The sequence below is a fragment of the Eschrichtius robustus genome, chromosome 15 (assembly GCF_028021215.1).
Source record: "Eschrichtius robustus isolate mEscRob2 chromosome 15, mEscRob2.pri, whole genome shotgun sequence".
In the NCBI taxonomy this organism is placed as follows: domain Eukaryota; kingdom Metazoa; phylum Chordata; class Mammalia; order Artiodactyla; family Eschrichtiidae; genus Eschrichtius; species Eschrichtius robustus.
Window position 1 is genome coordinate 8,027,681 of NC_090838.1, and position 19,676 is coordinate 8,047,356.

A 19,676-nucleotide genomic window follows, 5' to 3' on the forward strand; every position below is an offset into this window, starting at 1 on the left:
ATATCCCCCAAATCTGAATAGATGTATCTAGAGCTTCGCACTCTGCATGCCTGCCACTGTTGATAGCACTGAACTATTAACTTCTCTCTGATCTAGAAATTTGGTTGAGTAATTCTGTGTTGGGGGCTTACTACCTTAGAAATGGCTGCTGCCTTCAAGGAAAAACATATATGTAAAGCTTTCCTAATACTTTTTAAAATATTTTTCAAAATCAGAGATGAATACAAAATCAATTCTGTAAAATGTTGCTGAAAACCCTCTTATGAAAATGCGTACCTTTCATGGCTTCTGATTTAGCTTCTTCAATGGATTCATAAATCTTATTTTTATCTGCCAGCCGTGCTTTTGTAGCCTTATGCTCAGCCTCTTCTTGTTCTAAGCTCTGCTGTATAACTTTTAGTTGGTATGTCATATCTATTTCCATGTTGTTCTTCTCCTATTAAAGATTTTAAATGGCAGCTATCAACAAAAAAGACTGGCTTGCAATTTCAAAAACGTAGTCTTTTTTTTAAACAGGTTTACTAATAATGTTCAACATGTTCTCTCCGATCTTCAAACTTCTTGTAAAAGTAATCGATGTACTCTACCTGTTCACTTCCCTCTGTACCCATCTCCCACATCTCCGCTCTACTGTTTTGAGATCTTCATTGAGATTGCTTGAGCTCAATAAAGTGACAAATGATATCTCAATATCAAATTCAACAGACATTTATAGTCTTTATTTCATTTGAACTCACTGTCGCCCTTGAAACTATTTCCTTGACATACCTGACACTGAACTCACTTGGCTCTCCCCATCCTGCTCTCATCTTTTCTGTTGCATGTGAAGTTTTCTCCCAGCTGCCCCTGAAATGTTGGGTGTTCTCTGGAGTAGTGTTCTTTAGCCATAATGCTTCTCCTCTTCCTACATTATTACTTCTCAAACTTTTAAAACATACCTAATGTTTCCCTTTGCTATATCTAAAAAAAAAAAAAAAAAGAAATCTCAGGATCCTCTACTATTCACCCTTATTTTCCACATAGGAGACTTGTTTTAAGTTGAGAATCTTTAATAGAAGTCAGTCTATTTTCGATATATCCTCAAAAGATTTTCTAATTCTTTGTTTTCTACAATTTATATTGTAAATATAGGTATTTCTTTTGTTTTTCAAGAATAAAAATGATTTTTTTCAAACTACACAATCCACCAACAGAGTAATTTACTCTGCTCTGAAAAACCAATGCTCTAAGCAATCTCTTTGCAGATGGGCTCTTCCAGTCACGTGGTTTGAGTTACTTCTATATCGATGACTCTCAAATATTTCTAGCTGCTACTACCATAGCTTACTTCTTTGTAGACATCCTAATTTGGCTGTCTCACAGGCACCTCAACTTAGGACTAAAATGGATTTATCATTGTCTCCTCTAAAACAGCTATTTTTCCTTTATTCTTTATTAATTAATGGTACCACTATAGACTTCGTCACAAACTAGGAACCCAAAACTCATTCTTGAGTACTATTCACATGCCATATCTAATCAATCACTAAGTGTTCTCAAATATTCCTCCTCCAAATATTTCTCAGATTCATCCTTATTTTCCATCCTTTGAACTACTGTACTAGTTAAGTCTCCATTATCTAGGTTACTGAAAAAGCCTCTGACTAATCTACCTACGTCATCGTGTCCTCCTCAAACCTAGTTTCCACATGGTACATAATGATCTATCTTAAATGTTCCTCTAATAAAATCATCCAACTTAAAAGCCCTTCAGTGGCTAGTCCATTACTTAGAGCAACTAAGTGTTGTTAATAGAGTATTCAACATCTTGCATGGCCTGGCTCATGCCTGGCTCTGTAGCCTCACTCAGGCCAGTGAATTCATCACACTTTAACATTAGGTTTTCAGGCCAATTTTAGCCTGACGTCTATTTTTGTAAAATTTCATTAGATCATAGCCATGCCCATTCCTTTTACTGCAGCAGAGACCATATGGCCTGCAAAGTCTAAAGTATTTACTGTCTTTCCCTTAAAAGATTAAAATTTGTTGACCCCTGCTCTTTACTCCAGAAATACTGAATGGTTTGCATTTAAATAAACTGACTATGACTTTTTTATTTTCTATCCTCTGTGCCTTTTGCCCATGCTGTCCTCCCCAACTTTACCCTGTCAACCAATCCTGCCCTGTCAGATTGGGAATTCATTCTGTGCGCCCAATATACCCTGCCCATACCTCTCATTCTACTTACCACACTGCATTAGAATTATCTGTGTACTTTATTATTACTTTAGAAATTACCCATTAGACTGTGAGATTGTTAAGGGGAAGAACTGCATCCTGATATTTCTACCACATATGATACATTAAATACTTAAATGAATGAATAAATAAGTGAATGAAAATAAAATATTAACTGCACAGAGCCTAAAAATTATCCCTGGCTTATAGTACTTTTTGGTAAACTTCTAAATGAAAAGTCGCGATAACTTTACGTCGTTTTAAAGACATATTGTAAGACGGGCTTCCCTGGTGGCGCAGTGGTTAAGAATCCACCTGACAATGCAGGGGACACGGGTTCGATCCCTGGTCTAGGAAGATCCCACATGCCGCGGAGCAACTAAGCTCGCGAGCCACAACTACTGAGCCTGCGCTCTACAGCCCATGAGCCAGGACTACTGAAGCCTGCGCGCCTAGAGCCCGTGCTCCACAACAAGAGAAGCCACTGCAATGAGAAGCCCGCTCACCGAGCCCGTGCTCCACAACAAGAGAAGCCACTGCAATGAGAAGCCCGCTCACCGCAACGAAGAGTAGCCCCCCGCACACAGCAACAAAGACCCAATGCAGCCAAAAATAAATAAATAAAATAAATTTATTTTTTTAAAAAAAAGATATATTGTAAGTCAAAATTTGCATTTTCCTTGGATCCCCAGGAAGAAGCATCCTCATTATACACCCCAAGAGAGATTCTCCCTTCATAAGCATCTAACATCTAAAGGGCTGCTTGTATAGTGTTATGGTAAGCCTTAAAATACACATCCCTAATCTACATAACCAAGTGTGAATATAGGAAAGTACATGAGTGTTGGAAATATTTCAGTTACTAATTTTCCTTATTTTAGAGTAAGTTTTTCAACCCGAAACTGTCTAGTCATTTACTTACACAAACGTAAAACTTAACATGTTTTACCTTTTCCAAATCAGTAAGTCTCTCCTGTAGTTGTCTCTTCTCAATCTCTACTTTTGCTAATAAGATCTTGCCATTCTTTAAATCTTCTTCTAGGCCAGATATTCTACCTAAAATTGAAACATTTTTAAAAACAATAAACTCATATAGTATATATATTAAACTTAGAGTAAAAAATTTGGAATTCACCTCATTCCTTAAAGTTGTTATTTATGAGCAGAACTTCTATAATTGTTGGTATAGGGCTTTAGAGTTAATTCGACTGGAATCCAATCTACCACCTTTAGAAGTGGTTTGTTACTTAAAATACTTCATACTATTTGAAAGTAAATCTTTCATTCATAAAATTTTGTAACAATGTATTTCTAATATGCTAACCTTACATAACAGAGTAGTATATTCAGACATGTACCATTCTAGCACATTATCCATCATCTAAGGTTATTCCCAAAACACAAATCATTAAGATGAACTTAAGTGCAATATCTACTTTAATACCTTGTAAATCATTAATAATCTCTGATCCATGGGTTCGGTCCCTCCTTTCAGATTCTAGCACTGACTGAAGATTGATAAATTCCTTTTCAAGTTTTAACTTGGCAGTCTCCAGCAGGCAATTTTTATCTTGTAGATCTCTATTGTTAGATTCCAGCTGTTGAATCTGTTTTGAACTTTCTGCCTGGGTTTTTCTTAGCCGGGCTGCAGTATCAGATTCTGTTCGCAGCAAAGCATTGGTTTCATCCAGCTGTTATTCCATTCAAAACCAAACAAACAATATGATGAAAATACCTTCAATTTATTACCCCATTACAAACTATTTAAAATAAACAAAAACCTAAAAATATCTTCCGAATGATTTCCTTTTTGTAACACTGCCAATTAAAACAAATGTTAACAGTCATAAATAAAATTCAATATCCTTATAAATTGGGATCAACCTACTTGTCTCTGGAGTTGATTCACTTTCTCAGTGGATATTTGAGAGTTCTGATTCCTTTTTTTCAAATCTTCAAGTTGATCTTTTAAACTGTTAACTGTGATAAAAAAGCATTTTAGTGGTAAGCTTCAACACAACACACACATACACACAAACTTTTTCTCTTAGTATTTAATATTCTACACCACAAACCATCATTCTCCAAATTTCGCTTCTTGTCTGCTTCTTGATCAGCTTTCCGCTGATATTCTGCATTTTTGTGCTGAAGAAGCGCCTTTTCTCTTTCTAATTGTCTTAATGCTGATTCCACATTTTTCCTTAAGGTAATCTGAAATAATGCTTGAAGTTATTATCAAAGGAAAGTATGTATAAAAATCAAACAAAAACAAAAAATATTTCAGTTACATCAAGCAAATAAAAAAGACCTTTAAAAAAGCTATTAACTGCCCTTTTGTTAAAACTACAATGTTTTCCATATTTTTTAAATAGCACACTATTCTTAAATAATCAAGACCACAAGTGTTTTGTTTACTATTGAAAGTCAAAATTTCTGTAACATTCCATCACCACTGAACCATCTTTACTTAATACAAACTATGGGTCTGAATAAAAAAAGAAACAACTGTCAATTTCTATTTTTAAGCCATATAAGTAATATGCGTGCAATTTTCTTTTTACTTGAAATATCTACACATACTAAATTGACTCATTTGCAAAAACATAACAAAATGAAGCCTATTATCATGGTTACCCTATAATCTGAGAGTCCTGTCCACCAATGCTACAAGGTAGATTTTACTATATAACAAGATATGTATTAATATGGCACTAAAAGAACTCTGTAGATAAGTCAGGCATCAAAACTTTTTATGAACAAAAATGTTAATAAAAGCACAGAGCGACTTTACCTCTTCTTCTAGCTCCTTTGCTACTTTCTCTAGGCGAGTATTAACAGATCTAAAGAATTTCAAAGGCAACAGTAAATAATTCTCTCCTAGTTTACAATAAAGACATTTACCATAAATTATAAAATTATCATATAATTACTTTGTAGCTCTTCTTTTTTAGTAAAATGTTTAAACTTACATTTTAAAATATAACACTTAATTATCTACAAAACATACTTGCACTTCTGCTCTAGTTCCTCTTTGGCTTGTATCTCACTGCTAAGGTGTTCTTCTAATGTGTATAGTTTTTTCTGAATCTGTCAGAAAATAAAAAACTATAATTATAAAGTCTGATCATATTTAAAAGATGAGAGGCTTAAAGAAAACAATGATAATCTCTTTCCTTTCAACTTAATATAGGTACAGTTTTTGTACCTTCTTAATGTGATTTTTATTGACAGAGAGAAAAAATCCTCCATCTCTTGCTATTACAGTACACATGTATGTATGAACACACTATGTAAACATAAGAATAAAAAGCTCCAATCTTGGCAGAATTCTTCTATGACACCAAGTTTCTCATTCATTATGAACAAAGGACATCCTTTGATACCTTCCATCGTTCTTTTGTAGATTATTTATTCGAAAATACTGTCAACATTTGTGCTTATAAAGATGAAAGGTCTACATCTGAAACAAATATTTGGAATATTTGACTGAACACGCTCAAAAACATATTACTTTTCTTAAAAATAATAAAAGCTCTTCCCATTTTTCCAAAGGAGACATGCAGATAGCCAAGAGATCTATGAAAAGATGTTCAACATCACTAATTATTAGGGAAATGCAAATGAAAACCATAATGAGATGTCACCTCACACCTGTCAGAATGGCCATCATCAAAAAGACCACAAATAACAAATGTTGGTGAGGATGTGGAGAAAAGGGAACCCTGGTGCAGTGTCGGTGGGGATGGAAATTGGTGCAGCCACTATGGAGAACAGAATGGAGGTTCTTCAAAAGATAAGGACAGAACGCCCATACAATCCAGCTATTCCACTTCTGAGTATTTATCTGAAGAATATGCAAACACTAATTCAAAAAGACATATGCACCCAAGTTATGGAAACAACCTGAGTATCCACTGGTGGGTCAATGAATAAAGAAGATGTGGTATATATACACAGTGGAAACCACTACTCAGCCATAAAAAAAAAGTGAAATCTTGCCATTTGCAACATGGATGAACCTTGAGGGTATTAGAAATAAGTCAAAAAGTGAAAGACAAAAACCATATGGTATCACTCATGCGGAAACAAACACACACACACACAGAAAAGGAAAGAAAATAAAACAAAAACAAAGACAAACTCAAAGACAGGGAACAGACTGGTCATTACCAGAGGAAAAGGTGGTTAGGGCTGGATGAAGTGAGTGAATGGGGTCAAGTGTATGGTGATGGATGATTACTAGACTTTTGATAATGATCACTTTGCAATGAATACAGAAGGAGAATCATAATGTTGTACACCTGAAACTTATGTAATGTTACATACCAATTTTCCCTCAAAAAAAGATATATAAAAGCTCTTCTTTATATCTTCCTACACTGTGCCAGGCACAATACTGTGAAAAGTTGTCAACAATAACTCTTTTGGATAAATGACAACTAATTAATTACAAGTCATCTTGCCATAAGGCCAGATATGTCGGGCTTTAAACAAACTAAAATTATCGAAAGTATTAAATAATTCATTTTGGGAGGCTTACTGCCTTTATAAAGGATTTAACTTTTCAAGTTCCTTTTGTGTTTTAGGTACAGTGGCAGGCACTTTACAAATACTGTCTCATTAATCCTAACAAAACCCCTAAAAAGATGGGTAGTATTATTTCTATTCAATAAAGAAACTGAAATCCAAAAAAGGTGAACAGCTGGGCCAAGATAGCATAGCTAATAAGTGGCAGTGCCCCAAAAGATCCTGATCTATTAGATTCCATGGCCAATGTTCTTTCCACTATTCTTTCTAGTGATTAAGTTCTCCATGATTTCTTAAATATTTCATATACCTTAAGCAAAACTGTATACTTCCCTAGTAAGAAAATACAGGCCAATGAACTAGTCAAGTTTAACAGCTTTTGGCTGCTACTATATTAGTATAATTTGATCACACTAGTTATCACATGCTAATCAAAAGTCCTTGCTGCTACTTATATATCCTTAATAAATAAAAACAAGAAAATTACATAATATATATTTTAAACAACAGATCCATAGGTGCAATAATAAAAAGAATACTTGGTAGAAAAAAGGTTGAGAACTTCTCTCTTGGGTAGGTGTAGTACTCCAAATGCTAGGTGGAATATGATTATAACAAAACATCGCTAGAGTGATGAGATTTTCCTGTTTTTCAACATATTTGACATCAACATACCTCTTGACTCTCCTATTTAAAACAAAACAAAAACATTAAAATGCTTGTTATGCTTTGTAAAATTCCTAAAACACAAATCATACCAAAATTACCCAACTAATTTTTTTTAGCTTTTATAGGTTTTGAAGAGAAAAATGTTTAGCATCCTCATTTATGTGTATGTGTGTTCATGATTTAGCTTTGTATAGAGGTCACAAAATAGTGTAACATTTTGATAAAATTATCCTTTACATGAATTCATTGCTAAATAGTCAAAATTTAAATTATCTACTATTTCTATATCCTTACAGCTTATTATCTGTACTCTTTTATAGTACTAAGATCATAAAATTTTCTAACTGGTAGAAAATACAGCTGTTTGTAAACCTAATTCTATCACTTTTGCTACTAAAACTAAACCTAAAGCCATGTATAAGTCATCTTTTCACTAGCCATTGGATCTCACACAGTGATACTTGTCAAATAAATGAATCACTTCAATGTTATGCTGAACTGGATTGCAAGAAGGAATGCCATCTAAAAGTAGCATCAAGTGAACTTTAAAACTACAGGGATATTACTAAAATATTTGAACACGTATAGAGTAGTAAAAATTTATACATACTTCGTTTTTCCTTGATTGTATTGAATCATTTTCTTTACAAGATGGAGAGTCACTTAATAACCTAGAAGGAAAGGCAGGAAATAAATTCTTTTGCATGTCATTTTAACTCATTTTCTAATACCAAGTTATTCTCAGAATTAAATTCCAACCACAGATTCTCTTTCTTTCCACTTCAACATATTTAAAATGAAGTAATATTTTCCCCTCTAGAGATGTATAACATTTTCAATCATTTAAAATGATAAATATTTCTTGCCTCTCGCTCTTAAGCGGATGTTCTAGTCTTTAACATCGTTGAGACTGGAGTCACTAAATAGAACTACACTTTTCTCCCTATTCATCTCATTTTGAGTTCCTGTAACTATCTTATTCTTTTTTTTCTAGGAATCTTCTAGAAAGAGACAGCTCTCCTCCTTTTCAAAAATAACATCTCTTGATCTCCAGGTCTTAATACACAAATCATCACTTCTATCGAACTGCCAATTTCTCGCTTAGCTGGGTCCTTCCTCACTGTGCATAAACATGCTTGGGCTTCTCCTGGCACTGATGTCCTCAGTTTAGTCAGCACTACAGTAGTTTTCAGAACACTGTCCTTAGCAGGGTGAATAACTCATCCTGGTTCGCCTGGGATTTTCTTGGTTTTAGCATGAAAGTCCCACACCACATCCCAGGAAACCCCTCAGTCCTGGGGAAACCATAATGGTTGATCACCCCGACCATTACACACATGGAAATACCAAAAATTTCTCAAATATATGTTTCTCAAACGTCTTTAACACTTCATTCAACTGTTTAACAGTTTTCAGTGGCTCTTCACTGCCTGTCAAAAGTCAAAAGTCCCTTAGCACAGCACACAACAATCATCTGTTGCATTATGCTTCCCCTAAACTCCAACTCTAGTCTGTTTTCTAATTTTATACCCAATACTCACTCCAGTTGACCAATATGTATTGAATGATCTTGTGCCAGGCTCTGCACTACATGGAGGGATTACAGGCAAGAAAATCACAGTCCCATTAAATCCTCCAAATGGTCATGATACAGTGATATATATATGCCCTATGTTTGAACCCTACTGGACTACACCACTCTGCTCCCAAAGTATGCTTACATTCCAAACTTTTGCTTCCACTATTCACCTCCCCACTATACTCACCTAACCTCCTTGCATCTCAGCCACTCAAAACCCTTTCTTAACTTTAGACTTGGCTAAGATGCTACCTCTTCCTTGAGGTCTTACCTGACTTCCCCCTACCCTCGTCCCAAAGAGACGTGACTTTTATTTTTCTTCTGAACCATCTCATATCTTTTTGGTACCTTTCTTAAGGCAAATATCAAATTTTACCCTTCATTATGACTATATAATTCTCCTATATCCCTTATTAGTTGACAAGCTCCTTCAAAAGTAGGTGTTTGGTCTTACTCTATATCCCCCAAAGAACACAGAACATTGCCTTACATTCATTTGTAAATTAATATCATATAAAATTCTATGAAAAAACTCAGTTTAAAACAAATTAACACTTTATCTTCTATAATTCAGAGTCTCGAAGTAAGACAACTCTTTATAGCCAGATGCTGAAAACAATAAAAAATGTAACAAACAAATCACATACAAATTTTCTCTATAGTAGGTAAATCCTATAAAAGGCAGCTGATTTCCCACAAAAGCTTTAGGAATTGGGAAGGTTTCTACATCTCCTTTATCATCTTCAATGTCATCAAAATTGCTGCTGTCTATGTCACTGCTGAGTTCAGGTACCACAGGAGCTGCCGCTATTAAAAGAAAAGAAACAAATTATTTAATAATAATATATCTGATTTAAAATTATATAAACGACCCCTGTTTTGTTTTATATTAGTAATTATATATTATTAATAATATGTGATATAAACATATTACATATTGATATTTGATTCATTAACAATACTATATTATTATGATTTACTATAGAATATTTTAGTAACAGATTTTGTTTTATCATTTCAAAGAATTGAAATTTTTATGTGTTTTATTATTATATTAGATTGGTTTTAAATACAGATAAATCAATCAAACAAGGAAAGCAGGATGATATTATTCTAGGTGCTAAAGTTACAAGCAGCAATAACTTGCATATACGTTCTTTAAGAGTCTTCAGTTTTCTACCTTCTTTAAGTAGAAATATTTCTTACTCTTCAAATGAATTAATGTTAAATATACATGAAGTTTAAATGAATTACTATGCTTACTCTAGTATTCACCAGAGTATGGTCTCCATAAGTAACTAATTACTGATTTATTAATTCAAACATCTGAATTAAAGAATTGTATTTCCCCAATTCTGAAAATTACTGAGGTCCATAAAACTTAGCTTGACAAATTAAGAAACCTATGTTTATCATAAAAGCATTGGGAAATAAAGACATATTAGTTTGCTAAGATAGTGAGGTAATATTAATTTAGTTATAAATACTGCTTCAGAACAAACTGAAATGAAACCTCTCAATTTAAAAATTAGTTAGCATTAAGTGTACAGACATGCTTGTTAATTCAGAAGAGGAATGAATTTATGAGATTTAAAATGTGATGAAATGGAAATATTTAAATTTATTGACTTACTCTCTCTTATATTATCCCAATTCCATTGATCATTCTTAAAGAAAGGATGTTGTTTGATTTCTTCTACCCCATTTCTTCCAAGTCGTACCTCCCTAAACAATGCAGTTAAAAACTGTATTATAAAGAGTAACATTATATAAATACAAAAATATTAACTCTTATCTCAACAAGGATCAAAATAAGGATCAGAAATGAGTTTAAGATATCTTTATTAAAAGCTTCAGCTTAAATGTTGCTCAAAAATAAGCAATCTAATTTTATAGTATATGATTGCTCTAGATAGTAAACGCCATGGAAAGGGAAATATGTTTCCACCTGTTTTGTGTCAAATGAAAGTACGAGATTTTCAATGAAAAAAATCATCTGCGTGTGCCAAAACCACATGACCAACTTTAGGGGCTAAAATGGATGGAGGTTTAACTTTCGGCATAGAAGAGTTTTTTAAAACCTTTCTAATAAATGTTGTTTTAAAAAATCCTCCTCCTTTTTTTTTTTTTTTAATTTATTTATTTATTTTATTTATGGCTGTGTTGGGTCTTCGTTTCTCTGTGAGGACTTTCTCTAGTTGTGGCAAGCGGGGGCCACTCTTCATCGTGGTGCGCGGGCCTCTCACTATCACGGCCTCTCTTGTTGCGAAGCACAGGCTCCAGACGCGCAGGCTCAGTAATTGTGGCTCACGGACCCAGTTGCTCTGCGGCATGTGGGATCTTCCCAGACCAGGGCTCGAACCCGTGTCCCCTGCATTGGCAGGCAGATTCTCAACCACTGCGCCACCAGGGAAGCCCCCTCCTTTCTTAAAAAGAGCTCACATATTATGTTTGAAGCTATCCATGTTTACTCTGGATATATCTACATCTATATTAAATATAAATTGTTAAATATAAATATATATTACATTTATATTAAAATTATCATTCTGAATACCAAAAAATGTTACTACTAATTTCATTCTTTGACCTGTTGAGTCTTCAGTGAAGACTATGTGGAAATAAAAAACATTTTTTATATGTCCCTGGAGCTATGTTTAATATAAACAAGAAAACCTGTAAAGTTTAGAAGGAAGTGCTCTTAGCCACACTGATGGCATTAAATTCTTTTCAAACTATCTTTTCTCCACCTACAATCATTCCTTAGACTGCAACCACTCCCCCCATAAATTGCTAAGGCAAATATTTCATTAATGGTACTCCTTTCATTAGCATATACTGTATCCTGTTTTATATTTTACCCTTCAGCACAAATTATGGTCATTCCCATCAACTCCATCTAGTCCTCAAATCAAACACTATTTTGAGTTTATCACCATGTATTATTCATTAATCATGTAATTAATAATCAAAGTTTTATTTTACAAATGATTGATAAACATATAAAAATGATTAAGCTGTCTAATGAGGAAAAATATAATTTTCTTGCTTTGTATGGAAAAGAAATAATTCATAATACTTAGTTTGGCAAGAATGAGGGAAACAATTATTAATAATGGAAATATACCCTGATGTGACTTCTTCTCTGGGGGTCAAATTTGTAACTCAAGTAGGTCAATTTTAAAATGTATCTCCTAGAATTCCACCTTTAAGATTTTATCCTACAGAAAGTATGCAAAGATAAATGTATAAGGATAGTCACTGCAGTACTGGTTGTAACAGCAACTGGCTAACAGGCAATAATAAGGTGTGCTGAGGAATCATAGCATCTTAGGGCAAGAAATGTTCTTAGTTATCACCTAATCTGATCCCATCATTTAAGGATGAGTAAAATTATTTGCCCAACAAGTAAAATAATTTTCCTAAAATCATAAAGCTAGTGAGGTAAGTCTGGACTGAGGTGGAAGCACCCACTTATATGTGTTAGTCCTTTAATAGGATGACTCCTATTACAAATATAAAATGGGAAACCAGAAAAGAATAGAATAGAGAGGGCAAGGAAGAAACTTCAAATAGCTTTCTAGCTTCTCTTTTTAAGGCAGGTTTTCACAACAATGTTCATCTAGTTTGTTTCAAGAAATATAGAATTTCCAGGATGGACTTGCTGATATTCAAATGCAAACTAAAAAGGGTTGGGAAGGAGGCACTCCCAAATCAAACACAGATAGTTTTTAAGATTATTAACTTTTGAGTATTTATCTGCACAAAAATGTTCTCTTCTCAAAAGTTGTACAATCAAGAGCAGTATGGCTTAATCACCTTAGAGGATAAAATATGAATAATACAGAAGTTTTATTTCTCTCAAATGCATTATTTTACCAAGTTCTGTTTTTTTCCTTTTTAGACATGAGGGTTAAGATTAGAGTTAGATTACCATTAGGCTGCACGTACAAAGTGACAAGGGTAACCCAACACCAGGCTTAGCAGTAGGAAAAGGCTAAACCAGAATTAAATGCAATTTGGATAAAAAGATTGATTTCATATGTACATAAGAGTTAGGTATGCTTTCATTTCTACAAATCCAAAAGTTAAAAGGATTCTCTATAAAGAAATTCAATGTATATTACCTATCTGTTAAGAAGGCACAGATGAGATTCTTCGCATGTTTAGAAATTTCTGCATCTTCGGGGAAACATAGTGAGTTTTTATGATCCATAATTTTGCTATATGTTCCTACCAGTGAATCTGCATAAAATGGAGTATCCCCTAAAGTTCCAAGAAAAAAGACACAGTGTAACAGAGAATGCAAATTAAACATTTTTCACCTAATATTTAAATATGTTAAGTTTAAATTTGTCACATGCATGAAAGAACGAAAAGGTCTATGGGCCAGGAATCTCAGTCAAAACAGGCGCACACCAAGAATATATTTAAATTATAATCATACCAATGAACCATGAACTTTTAAGAGCAAAATAAAATCAATACTAACTGTAGAATTTGTTGGGTTTTTAAATACATAATGGGGAAAAAACCCAATTTACTGGATAATTTAAAAGATTGCTAGGTGGGGTCAGATCAGTTAGTGCTTAAGCTAAATCAACCTTTTATGTTATACAATACAGTAGTCACTAGCTACAATTGGCACTTCAAAGTTTAATTAATTACAATTAAATAAAATGAAAAATTCAGTTCCCTAGTCACACTAGCCATATTTCAAGAGCTCGATATGGCAGGTGCCTACCATACTAAACAGTGCAGACATAAACCACGTTCATCATGATAGACTGGACAGTGCAGCTCTAAGAGTTAGATCAGCCCTATTATTTTACACATGAGGAAGCCAGACCCAGACAGATGACATGTGATTTGCCTAAGATGACACATAGCTAGAGTTGAAAACGGCAGAAACAGCCTCCTAATGCAGTGTTCCTGCTGACTGATGACTGTGATGAATAGGCATTGAAGCAAGTGTAAAGACAGAAAAAGTTCACGGCATCATCTTGGCCAGTACTCATCTAAAGCCACAAGAGTTAAAGGCCCTGCCAGTATGCCTCAACCACAGGTCACCTTAGTACAAATCAGACTTTCCCAAATCAGCCAAAAAGGAGTGTTCAGGCAGTTAGTTTTTGTTTTCCGAGGGTGGCAGAGGAGAGTTTTGAATTCAAGATTTTTCTAGTGCAACTTTTAACTGCAGTAGACTCCTTTAAATGAAGTCCAGTCAACCAACCTGATGAGCAAGCACCAGAGTAGGCTCAGAATACTGCAAATCAGTGCCATTCAAACTCATTAAATTCAGCTCTCAGGCTGAAAACAGCAGCAGGAATTTAAATGGTCTCTTCAAACCCAGGTGACTTCCTCCAAAGTATATTATTTTTTAAACCCCTGGGAGAGTCTAGGCAAATGATGGAATATATTCTACTTTCAAAAGATTACAAGACACACCTAATGAATCATCAGATAGGGCCTAGAGGTGGGGAGAATAGATAGCTACCTGAGGACACATAGTGTGTACAAAGAGACCCACTACAAAGACAAAGGCCCAAAACAAAGTAGGTCATAGAAGGACGTGAGACTACGCATAGCAAGATCAGTGCTACACATACACATATGGTCATCAAGAGAAGGCACCTTAACCACAAAAAAGTTCCATGACTAATTGTTATTTAAATTTGTACTGATTTTTTTTTTAGCAGTAAACATACTCAGTTACTATACAGATTTTACAGATTTCCACTACTAATTTCTTTTAGTCATCTTCTAGAAAATAAATTCCCCAACTTCTAAAACTATATTTTCAATTCTAAAGTCATTTCATATAATGCTACTAGCCTTAACACATTTGCCTCTTAAAGTAGAATTTTGCTACATCTCCCTCAACCTGAAACCAGGGAGTCAGCCACTGGCTTCCTTGGCCAGAAGATATTTTTGTGACCCTAGTACTTAGGAATAGGAAATCTTAAAAATGAAATCAATGATGTAAAGAAAAGTTTTGAAACACTTGAGCCTTTCAAATTTTGATCTGGTCAAAGTAAAAGAAATTATTTAATTTGCCTCTGAGTTTTCTAAGATTGAAATATTATTATAAAATATATTTATCTTGATAGTCAAATGGTCAATAACTATATTTATGATTTATTTGACTAGAATTACAAACCAAATATATATACAAGAAATAAATATGAGAAACACAGTGCACAAAATTAATTACATAACAATTACATAAACTAAGAGTACTTTCAGTTCCTTATTATTATTAGAATAACAGCCTTATAATTAAAATATTTACAACAAATACTCCTGATTAAGAAAATCTTAGAATGAAGACCCACTGCAACTATAAACTTGCTTCTTGTTCTAATATTTTCTTAATACAAAAGGTCTATTGGAGGAATATTTCCTAGCAGTAGACTTTCAATTCCTTTCATATTCTACTCAATTACTGTGCTAGAATGAGGCTTGGTTTTAATTTTCCAATCAATAATCTGTCATATCAGACACTACTAATTCAGTTTTCAGAACTACTACTTTTTCCCTAGAACACAAGCAACTCTTTTTTTTATAGTCTCACATTCTTGACTTAGAACTAAAGTGTTATGAGATGAGTTTTGAAAAAAGAACAATTTACTTACCCACCAGCATCTCAAAAAGGAAAACACCCACAGACCACCAATCACATTCTCGCCCATAGTAACCATCACCCCCTTGTGATTTCAGGACCTCAGGTGATATATAATCAGGTGTTCCAACTGCCGTATCACAATGCACCATGCCTGTCTGGGTAAAGTGCAGAGAGAAAAAAAAATGTGTATAAAATGTCTGTAAACACACACACACATAAGCGCAACTAATTCATTTATTATTACATATACAGCGACTACACATGGCTACCAATAGACCTTCATTGCTGACATGGCTTTGGGAGGACAGGGGATAAATGCATTATGAAATGCATAAAAATGTCTGGATTATGGGAGATCAGGGATAATTTTCCAACTCTAAAATACAGGAGGCTTCATCAATGGAAGAAGAAAAAGGTGGTTAATTCCATGGGAATTCCATGCAAATCAACATCTTTTGTTTCTTTTTCTTACACCATGAAGGAGTTACAAGAGAAGTACAAAATGTGGTCTTAAGGCACCTGACCCGGGGAAAAGAAAAGAATCTTTAGAGAAAGGAAACTTTGATGTTTCCAAAGAAACTGCAGTAATGAAAATTACTAAGGCCCCAGTTTTGGAGGTTGTATTAAAAAATGGTTCTTATTATACCAAGAAAAAAATGGGGGGAAATAGATCAAATGTTTAAATCAAAAGATCTTAATAGTTTGAAAGCTACACCTCCAAGCTGCATGTTTAGAAATGTGGAGCTGTGGTATCAAGATATTTGGCAAAATGATTAAAAACACCTTTTTCTGTGTTTAGTTTCAGTGGGTAGTAAGATAATCCCTATCTTATGTCTTTTTGACAAGGACAAGAACCACTGTAGATATTATCTACGTGTGTGTATTTTGCAGCATGTATGTGTGTGTGTATGTTTGTGTATATGCTGCAAGATTAAATCACGACAGTATATAGTAGTGTGCTGCTAAACAGTACCTGTTCACCTCCAGCTATGTACAAACATGCAAAGACTTTATAGATTAACTTAAATGCCCTTCATTTCCTTTACCTGCCTGGTTAAAAAGTGTGTCACCTACGTTCCTTATAAGGAAGCTATACAACTACCAAAATACTAAGTATTATGACCCCCTTGGAAAAAGGAAGCTCAGTGTATTTTATAAACATGATTTATATAAATGCTTTTATTTAAATGCAATAAAATGTATGTTAAACATGAGAGATTAATTTTAGAAGCAATCTTTTCTTTCCTCAAATCAGCAGAAATAACTCAATGATTTTATTTTCCCAAGTATTCAGCAAATAGAGGTCATTTTAGTTTGAATATAAATTAATAAAATAAAAAATTTGGAAATAATTGAGCAAATTATGATGGTAATACTCTGTAAGGGTTATTACTTAGGATAAAAAATGAAGATGACAGTGCCTGACTACAAAAGGCAGGTTATAAAATTAATTTTTATCATTAGCTATCCTACATTTTAGACTTCTACTGAAGGAAAAATTCATAGAGACTTACTAGGATAAGTAAAATCTCTTTATTTCACATGTATCCATATGAATTAGACTTCAAAAAAATGAATCCTGTGAGACTTAAGAGCTAAAACCTGATAGGACACTGATGAAAGAAATTAAAGATGATACAAATAGATGGAGAGATATACCATGTTCTTGGATTGGAAGAATCAACATTGTGAAAATGACTACTACCCAAAGCAATCTACAGATTCAATGCAATCCCTATCAAACTACCACAGGCATTTTTCACAGAACTAGAACAAAAAATTTCACAATTTGTATGGAGACACAAAAGACCCCGAATAGCCAAAGCAATCTTGAGAACGAAAAATGGAGCTGGAGGAATCAGGCTCCCTGACTTCAGACTATATTACAAAGCTACAGTAATCAAGACAGTTTGGTACTGGCACAAAAACAGAAATATAGATCAATGGAACAGGACAGAAAGCCCAGAGATAAACCCACGCACATATGGTCACCTTATCTTCGATAAAGGAGGCAAGCATATACAGTGGAGAAAAGACAGTCTCTTCAATAAGTGGTGCTGGGAAAATTGGACAGGTACATGTAAAAGTATGAAATTAGAACACTCCCTGACACCATACACAAAAATAAACTCAAAATGGATTAAAGACCTAAGTGTAAAGCCAGACACTATCAAACTCTTAGAGGAAAACATAGGCAGAACGCTCTATGACATAAATCGCAGCAAGATCCTTTTTGACCCAGCTCCTAGAGAAATGGAGATAAAAACACAAATAAACAAATGGGACCTAATGAAACTTAAAAGCTTTTGCACAGCAAAGGAAACCATAAACAAGACCAAAAGACAACCCTCAGAATGGGAGAAAATATTTGCAAATGAAGCAACTGACAAAAGATTAATCTCCAAGATTTACAAGCAGCTCATGCAGCTCAATAACAAAAAAACCAACAACCCAATCCAAAAATGGGCAGAAGACCTAAATAGACATTTCTCCAAAGAAGATATACAGATGGCCAACAGACACATGAAAGAATGCTCAACATCCTTAATCATTAGAGAAATGCAAATCAAAACTACAATGAGGTATCATCTCACACCGGTCAGAATGGCCATCATCAAAAAATCTAGAAACAATAAATGCTGGAGAGGGTGTGGAGAAAAGGGAACACTCTTGCACTGTTGGTGGGAATGTAAATTGATACAGCCACTATGGAGGTTCCTTAAAAAACTAAAAATAGGACTACCATACGACCCAGCAATCCCACTACTGGGCATATACCCTGAGAAAGCCATAATTCAAAAAGAGTCATGTACCAAAATGTTCATTGCAGCCCTATTTACAATAGCCAGGACATGGAAGCAACCTAAATGTCCATCGACAGATGAATGGATAAAGAAGATGTGGCACATATATACAATGGAATATTACTCAGCCATAAAAAGAAATGAAATGGAGGTATTTGTAATGAGGTGGATGGAGTTAGAGTCTGTCATACAGAGTGAAATAAGTCAGAAAGAGAAAAACAAATACAGTATGCTAACACATATATATGGAATCTAAGGGGAAAAAAAAAAAAAGGTCACGAAGAACCTAGGGGCAAGACGGGAATAAAGACACAGACCTACTAGAGAATGGACTTGAGGATATGGGGAGGGGGAGGGGTAAGATGTGACAGGGTGAGAGAGTGGCATGGACATATATACACTACCAAATGTAAAACAGATGGCTAGTGGGAAGCAGCCGCATAGCACAGGGAGATCAGCTCGGTGCTTTGTGACCACCTAGAGGGGTGGGATAGGGAGGGTGGGAGGGAGGGAGATGCAAGAGGGAAGCGATATGGGAACATATGTATATGTATAACTGATTCACTTTGTTTTAAAGCAGAAACTAACACACCATTGTAAAGCAATTATACTTCAATAAAGATGTTAAAAAAAAAAAAAAGAGCTAAAACCTGGCCAGACACAAAAGTGCCACTAAAAGAAAAATTATTTAGCATTCAAAGGTTCAGAAGAAGGAGAGCAAAGAATAAGATACAAAAAAGAATTGGCGGACAAGTTAGACTTCAGAGAGAGGGTTGGTATGGTAGCTTAGACAGAAAAAAGAGCAAAAACAAAGGAACAAGAATACTTTATATAAAACAGGTTCAAGAAATGCAGTGAAGTCCAAATCAGCTAAATGTAAAGTTTCACACTGATGAAGCTGGGAAAGGTAAGATGGAGATCAGTTTGAATAACCGATTACTTGTAGAATAAATACTTCGGTAGGAGTAAAGAATTTTTACTAGGTAAACCGTGTTACTGGTACTCTGTTTTTGAAAAATTAATATTCTAACCACCATCTCTGGCAACCACCTATTGAGAGTTAAAATTTTTTTAAATAAACATTTGGGAAAGATATTTAAAAACTATCTCATGGGGAAGTTCTCAGATTATATAAATATAAAATCTACATTTATGACAAATGTAGGAAATACAGGAAGGTTAAAATACAGAAATAAAGGAAGCCTAAACCACAAACTAAAGAGATTGGTTTACCTATAGGGGGTGAGTGGGAAAAGGG

At 34.3% G+C, this 19,676-nt stretch overlaps 1 protein-coding gene across 3 annotated transcripts in view; it reads right to left on the bottom strand.

Moving 5' to 3' along the window:
- The window catches only part of ROCK2 (Rho associated coiled-coil containing protein kinase 2), a 139,924-nt gene that overhangs the window by 31,291 nt on the left and 88,957 nt on the right, over positions 1 to 19,676 (bottom strand). For all 3 annotated transcript variants that reach the window (XM_068563870.1, XM_068563869.1, XM_068563871.1), the window contains exons 6-17: positions 15,625 to 15,769; positions 13,120 to 13,258; positions 10,626 to 10,717; positions 9,640 to 9,799; positions 8,024 to 8,084; positions 5,225 to 5,304; positions 5,009 to 5,057; positions 4,293 to 4,428; positions 4,106 to 4,197; positions 3,662 to 3,908; positions 3,167 to 3,273; positions 277 to 436 (exon numbers count right to left, since the gene is read on the bottom strand). In XM_068563870.1, coding sequence (XP_068419971.1) covers positions 277 to 436; positions 3,167 to 3,273; positions 3,662 to 3,908; positions 4,106 to 4,197; positions 4,293 to 4,428; positions 5,009 to 5,057; positions 5,225 to 5,304; positions 8,024 to 8,084; positions 9,640 to 9,799; positions 10,626 to 10,717; positions 13,120 to 13,258; positions 15,625 to 15,769 — 1,468 coding nt within the window. The remainder of the gene's footprint in view (positions 1 to 276; positions 437 to 3,166; positions 3,274 to 3,661; positions 3,909 to 4,105; positions 4,198 to 4,292; positions 4,429 to 5,008; positions 5,058 to 5,224; positions 5,305 to 8,023; positions 8,085 to 9,639; positions 9,800 to 10,625; positions 10,718 to 13,119; positions 13,259 to 15,624; positions 15,770 to 19,676) is intronic.